This window comes from Triticum dicoccoides, chromosome 3B, assembly GCF_002162155.2.
Source record: "Triticum dicoccoides isolate Atlit2015 ecotype Zavitan chromosome 3B, WEW_v2.0, whole genome shotgun sequence".
NCBI classification, from domain to species: Eukaryota; Viridiplantae; Streptophyta; class Magnoliopsida; order Poales; family Poaceae; genus Triticum; species Triticum dicoccoides.
The window spans coordinates 174951796-174958553 of record NC_041385.1 but is presented as its reverse complement, the minus strand read 5'-3'; the positions used below and the strand labels follow the sequence as shown (position 1 = coordinate 174958553).

Below are 6758 nucleotides of genomic sequence, written 5' to 3'. Positions count from 1 at the left end.
GAGTGGCGGGAAAGAGTTGGCGGGAACATATGGCGGGAAACAGGTGGATGAGAAATGGGTGGCGGGAACGAGCTGGCGGGAAAATATGTCATAGTTTTGAAAAAAAAATCCTACGGGTCAAAAAAAAGTAATGTGGTATGTATGCACCAGTCGGCCTACAGCAGGTCAATTAGTCCCTGTCGGCCCACAGCTGGCCAATTAGTTCCTGTCGGCCCACAGCAGGCCGACTGGACCTTATCGGCCGGCAGTTGGCCGACTGGACTTGGACCTGCTGGCCGACAACCCAATCGGCGTGCAGCAAGCAGATAGGATCCCAGTCGGCCTGCTATGGGCCGACTAGGACCAGTCGGCCAACTGTGGGCCGATTGGATAATATTTTCGAAAAATATTATATCAGCGTAATATTTTTGTAAATTAATAAAAAAAAATATTATTTAAAAAAAATTAGCTGACCAGGAAGCACTGAAGGCCCATAGAAGCATAGACCCCCTTGATGGGCTTAGTTCACCATGATCAATTAAGAAAAGTTCAGGCCTAGAGCCCAGTTCGTCTTTGAACCCGACAACTTCATGCCCTAATTTCAACTTCTGTTTTTTTTTCAGGGTTCCTGAAGCAGACTCCAAAGACATGCTGCGGCGCGCCGGGCGTGGGGGTGTACAACTTCAACCTGACATCCAAGTGCGGCGAGCCAGGCGCTTACGCCTGCGACGACCTGTCAAACCACTGGAACTGGGACGGCGTCCACCTCACGGAGGCAGCCTACGGCCACATCGCCAAGGGATGGCTCTACGGGCCCTTCGCCGACCCGCCCATCCTAGAGGCAAGGCAACGTTAGAACTTAGAAGTTTGTTCAAAAAAAAAAACTTAGAAGAGATCACAACATATCTCATGCATCGGGACATATTCATCTCGGTAGTCCTGATTAGAAGTTTTAGAAAACAAATCATAAAATAAGGGTGTAGGCACATCACATATTTACTCCCTCCGTTTCTTTTACTCCGCATGTATAAGATTTGTTTGAAGTCAAACTATACAAACTTTGACCAAATTTATATTAGAAAAGATCAACATTTATAATACTAAAGTTATATAGTATGAAAATTAATTTCATGATGCATATAATGATATTAATTTTGTGTAAATGTTGATATTTTTTTCTATGAAGTTGGTTAAATTTTATGAAGTTTGACTTCACATAAATTTTTTATGCGGACTAAAAAGATACCGAGGAATTACCTATGTTACTTTACCTTTTCCACAAAAAACAAGAAGGCAACAATTTTACACTACATTTGTTTTCAATAGTTTCTTGAAATATGTTTGATATTTACCTTCACAGTAGGTCATAAATATAAACATGTTGTAATTTTGTCAAACTTTTGGGATTTTGCAGCATTTTTAAATAAGATGTCGAGGTTTGATGCATCAACTACACCACAAGGTTCAGTGTGCAGAATATACACTCCGAGGAGCTAGTCAAGAATATATGTCCAGTATATATGGTTTGCCGCCTAATGAATAGTTTAGAAGGAAAAGTAAAACAAAAAGGAAAGAGGAGCACAAACATAAATTTTTCTCTTTTTCTATCATCCATTTCTTATTAGTAAAAACATTAGGTTTCCAAGCCATGAACGCTTGGTTTTGTCTTCAACTTGAGCAAGGCATCTAGGGCATGAGCTATTGCAGTGATACTTCTTTTAAATAGGTTTGCTTCGGATTGTGCCCTGTCCTTGAAAACTCGCTAGTCAAAGATCTTTACTTCCAAAAGAATCTTGGAAGATAATGTGGATTGGATTCATCTTCAGCTTCTTGTCAGATGAGGTTATACACATTCAAGGAGGAGAATGGTGTTGCGGCCCCGTGAGTGGGGAAGTGCTCCTTTTTGGATTTGTGCACCATTAGAAGAGGTACATAAAGTATGAACGTACTCTTGTGTTGCTCTTTAGCATCCTTGGTTGTATCGTTGCCATTGTTACCTATTCCCTCCAATCTGAAATAAATGTCATGGTTTTAGTTCAAATACCGCAAGTTATTCTAGATGTCCTGGTATTAAAAAATGTTATGAGAGTATGCTTCTTTCATGGATGGGGTGCGGCAACACGCACACTTATGATCTAGTGTATCATATTAGAGATAGCAAAGAGCCCAAGACTATTGCACTCTATTCAAAAAGGAAAAGAAATATTGGTAACCCAAAACTAAGGGCATCTATGGTTCATATGGAAAGTGGAGGATAGTATGGAAATAGGAACTCATTTTTCCTTTGATGATATGTACTATATATCTATTGATTCAAAGGGATGAACCATAGGAAGAGTAAATGAATTTTCCTTCTCTTATTTGCATTCCTACTCGGAAAGAACAAAGAAAAATGCCATAAGTTGCACAATAACACCTAATCTTAGACTACTAGCTAAACCTGGAAGTTCATTCTAAGACCACTTCCACAAATCATTTTGAAACCACGCCGCGCTAGTCAAGCAAGCAAAGTGCGTAGAACAGGTTGGCACTCCCCATCACGAACCATGGTGCAACATACTCCTACAAGATATCTCAACTTAAGTGCGCAACGAAGGCAACATAACCTCAAGATTACTGAAGCAACATGAGTGTGGAGGTTCCAAAGTGTAACCATCAAGCCTTCTTGCATAATATGTTAGACTTGGATCGTGGTATTTGTGGAGTGAGTGAAATAGTTTGGGTAGGCGTTGGCCACAGGTTGAGTTAGAAGCCAAATGTCGCTCCAAAAAAGGTGCATCGATTATTGTTAGTTAGGACAAAGGACACTTATTGAAGAGTGGGGACATGGTTGTTGGTTGTGTTGCAAAGGTAGGCCGGGTGAATTTGTGGGGACGTGATTTCAATAGAGTTTTTAAGGTGAAACCAATCAATCCAAGGAAAGCATGGAATTTGTCACAACTTCAAAAAAATCCATGAGCAGGGCGTTATTTTTGGCTAGCAAGTTTTTGCAGCATAAATCACAAAATTCTTAGGTTTGCTGACATTTTTCGAGCAACTAAACATTTAGCCTTAGCTCATGCATCCTCGGTTCTCCAAAAGAAGGCACGCCGAATCACATCAGTAGATATGGGAATTTATTTCGATAAACGAAAGACTACCATGAGGAAGAAGGGTTAGCCATCCATCTCTAGAGAGAATCAATGCTCTCCAACCCTTCAGTGTGTCAGTGCCATTTAGATATAATGGGTTGAAAATTGTAGGTCAGAAGTTTGTGAGGTGAAAGTAGCAACCAAAGATTGGTTTGTGAGGACGAGGGTACCTGACACTAGATGGGGTAAAAAATGTTCATGATGATGTTACCATGAATGTGTAATGGAACAAAGGTCATCTTGTGGAAGCTAATTCAAAGTCATGTGGCCAACACGAAGTCATCAATAATACTCTTTAATTAGCTGCCAAGCTGCATCAGTAGAGGCATGCACATGGATAAGTATGGTAGATCAAATTTTGAGTAAGCCATAAGAGTAAGTATTAATAATAAAGCATTGGTGAAGATCAACCACAATGAGTTAAAGATATAGGAAAGTGATCACCTTGCCTATGGCCATTTTTACAACTGATCTAGACACAAGACACTCTAGTAAGAAGAGTTGTTGAAAGCGAATCACCTTGCCTAAGCCAATTTTTACAACTTATCCAGATACCAGAGACTCTAGTATGAAGAATGTTGTTTCTCTGGAATACAAGATGTTTTGAATCCAGAGGCACCATTTTGACTGAAAACCATAATTATTAAGGATACTCATTAAGGAAGTTAAGGAGATGGGACCAAAAGCCTTCTTTGAACCGAGTTAGAAAATCAAGGCAAGGGATTCTCTCAACAATGTTCCTACCAGAGGTGAACCCAATGTGGTTATTGTAAACTAATAGTGGGATCATAGATTTATAGCCTACTAGTGAGAGGTCTTAACTTTTGAAGGGAAGATCCGAAGATAGGTAGGTATGAGGAATTCAAATGTTTTGCTTTCCTCTTTTGTGCGAGAAGAACCGTGAAGGTTCTGCTTAACCGCACGGTGCTATCATTTAGTTCATGGAATTCATGGACGAAAAGAAGGATAATGTGTTTAGTGGAATAAAAAAAATTAAACCATGGCTGAATTCAACAAGTCATGGCTAGCATTTGAGCTCATGGGAAGGAAGGCAATGTAGTTTTATTCATCGGACAAGGGGGTGCTACTCCCATAGGAGTTGTTGGATTTCCCCGAAGAGGAAGAGTGATGTAGCACAATGATGACCCACAAGTATAGGGGATCTATCGTAGTCCTTTTGATAAGTAAGAGTGTCGAACCCAATGAGGAGCAGAAAGAAATGACAAGCAGTTTGCAGCAAGGTATTTTCTGCAGGCACTGAAATTATCGGTAACAGATAGTTTTGTGATAAGATAATTCGTAATGGGTAACAAGTAACAATTGTAACAAAGGTGCAACAAGGTGTCCCAATCCTTTTTATAGCAAAGTACAAGCCTGGACAAACTCTTATATAAAGCAAAGCGCTCCCGAGGCCACATGGAAATTACAGTCAAGTTAGTTTTCATCATGCTCGTATGATTCACATTCGCTACTTTAACAATTTGATATGTGGGTGGACTGGTGCTTGGGTGTTGTCCTTACTTGTACAAGCCTCCCACTTATGATTAACCCCTCTTGCAAGCATCTGCAACTACAAAAGAAGAATTAAGGTAAATCTAACCATAGCATGAAACATGTGGATCCAAATCAGCCCCGTATGAAGCAATGCATAAACTAGGATTTAAGCTTCTGTCCCTCTAGCAACCCATCATCTACTTATTACTTCCCAATGACTTCCCCTAGTCCCAATCATGGTGAAGTGTCATGTAGTCGATGTTCACATAACAACACTAGAGGAAAGACAACATACATCTCATAAAAATGTCGAACGAATACCAAATTCACATGATTACTTATAACAAAGACTTCCCCCATGTCCCGAGGAACAAAAGTAACTACTCACAAAGCATGTTCATGTTCAAAATCAGAGGGGTATTGAATATCATTAAGGATCTTAACATATGATCTTCCACCAAATAAACCAACTAGCATCAACTATGGAGAGCAAACATCACTACTAGCAACCCATCTGAGGTTCTGAGGCAAAGATTGAATACAAGAGATGAACTAGGGTTTGAGAGGAGATGGTGCTAGTGAAGATGTTGCTGGACATTGATCATCCCTCAATGAGAGGATCATTGGCGGTGACGATTGAGGGAGTCCTAGATTAAGGGGTCCTCGGACAGCTGGACTATATGTGTGTGCTGGACTGTTGGATTATGAAGATACAAGATAGAAGACTTTGTCTCGTGTCCGGATGAGACTCTCCTTTGCGTGGAAGGCAAGCCTGGCAGTTAGGATATGACGATTACTTTCTCTGTAACCGACCCTGTGTAACCCTAGCCCCCTCCAGTGTCTATATAAACCGGAGGGTTTAGTTCGTAGGAACAACAATCATAACCATAGGCTAGCTTCTAGGGTTTAGCCTCTACGATCTCGTGGTAGATCAACTCTTGTAATACTCATATCATCAATATTAATCAAGCAGGAAGTAGGGTATTACCTCCATCGAGAGGGCCTGAACCTGGGTAAACATTGTGTCCCCCGCCTCCTATTACCATTAGCCTTAGACGCACAGTTCGGGACCCCCTACCCGAGATCCGCCGGTTTTGACACCGACATTGGTGCTTTCATTGAGAGTTCCACTGTGACGTCGAAGATAGGGTTGATGGCTCGCCTTGTTATCAAGGACAACATCACCTCCGGGGGAGCTCTGGCCTCAGGCCAAACTCTCCGGCTAGGCGGCTTCGTCTTGACCGCCCGTTCAGCCGTCGGGCCGACCATGACTTCTCAAGTCATCGAAAATCACCTCCGCGTCAGCTCGGAATATGCCGAGCAGATGGATCCAACAGAGTTATCATATTTAAACGGGCTCCTGGATTGCATCGGCGCTCTGGGAGTCGCTTCGGACTATGATCGAATTGGGCTTAAACCCGATCATAGAGAGATTGAATCTCCGCCGATCACCCATCAGATAGCGGTGGTGGAGGAGCGATCTGACAACTCTTCCCCCATATTGAGGACAAAATATGTCCGAATTTCTGAGCTCACCAAGCCAGATACATGCCCGCGGGAAGACGTGCCCCGAACTCCGAACTTAGAATAGGACTGTGGGCCAGAAAAATTGGTTTATATCCTGGAGTCCGAACTATTAAGCTCGGAAACTCCTCAAGCTCTGGGTCACGATCCGGATCTGGGTTCGAACTCAAATCCACCCACCCACCCAGACTCAAGCGATCTTTCACGCATCAGAAAACAGTCCCAAGAGACAGTACATCACTTTTGGACCAGATTCCTCATTGTCATGGACAAGGTCAAGGAATGTCGCGACGAAGACGCAATCTCAGTATTCTGCAAATATTGCACGGACAAGGGACTACTTAATGCCATAAGTTGCTGTCACATATCACGCTTCGATGATTTGGCGACCATAGTACAGAAGTACTGCACGATGGAAAGCGCATGGAAAACCCAAGCCTTTTGGGATCCACTGGCTCTCGCTAAACCCCTCGTCCAAACAAAAAGGGTGTACCGTCGTAGGTCGCCCGACCCAATCTCGAAGAAATCAAAGCCCACTACATGGCGGACAACCGTTTTGGAAGGGTGGCTCGATAGGCCATGCAAAATACACACCTCACCGGATACAGTACCAACACACAACCTTAGAGC

The 6758-nt window shown here is 42.4% G+C and overlaps 1 protein-coding gene across 2 annotated transcripts in view; it reads left to right on the top strand.

Annotated features, from left to right (window-relative positions):
* Nucleotides 1–1068, top strand: part of LOC119275406 (GDSL esterase/lipase At5g45910-like) — a 6432-nt gene extending 5364 nt beyond the window's left edge. Inside the window, exon 5 of one of the 2 annotated variants that reach the window (XM_037556230.1) lies at nt 603–1068. In XM_037556230.1, coding sequence (XP_037412127.1) covers nt 603–835 — 233 coding nt within the window. In that variant the 3' untranslated portion in view covers nt 836–1068. The remainder of the gene's footprint in view (nt 1–602) is intronic. The other variant, XM_037556229.1, reaches the window with a different exon arrangement.
* The last annotated feature ends 5690 nt before the right edge of the window (nt 1069–6758 follow it).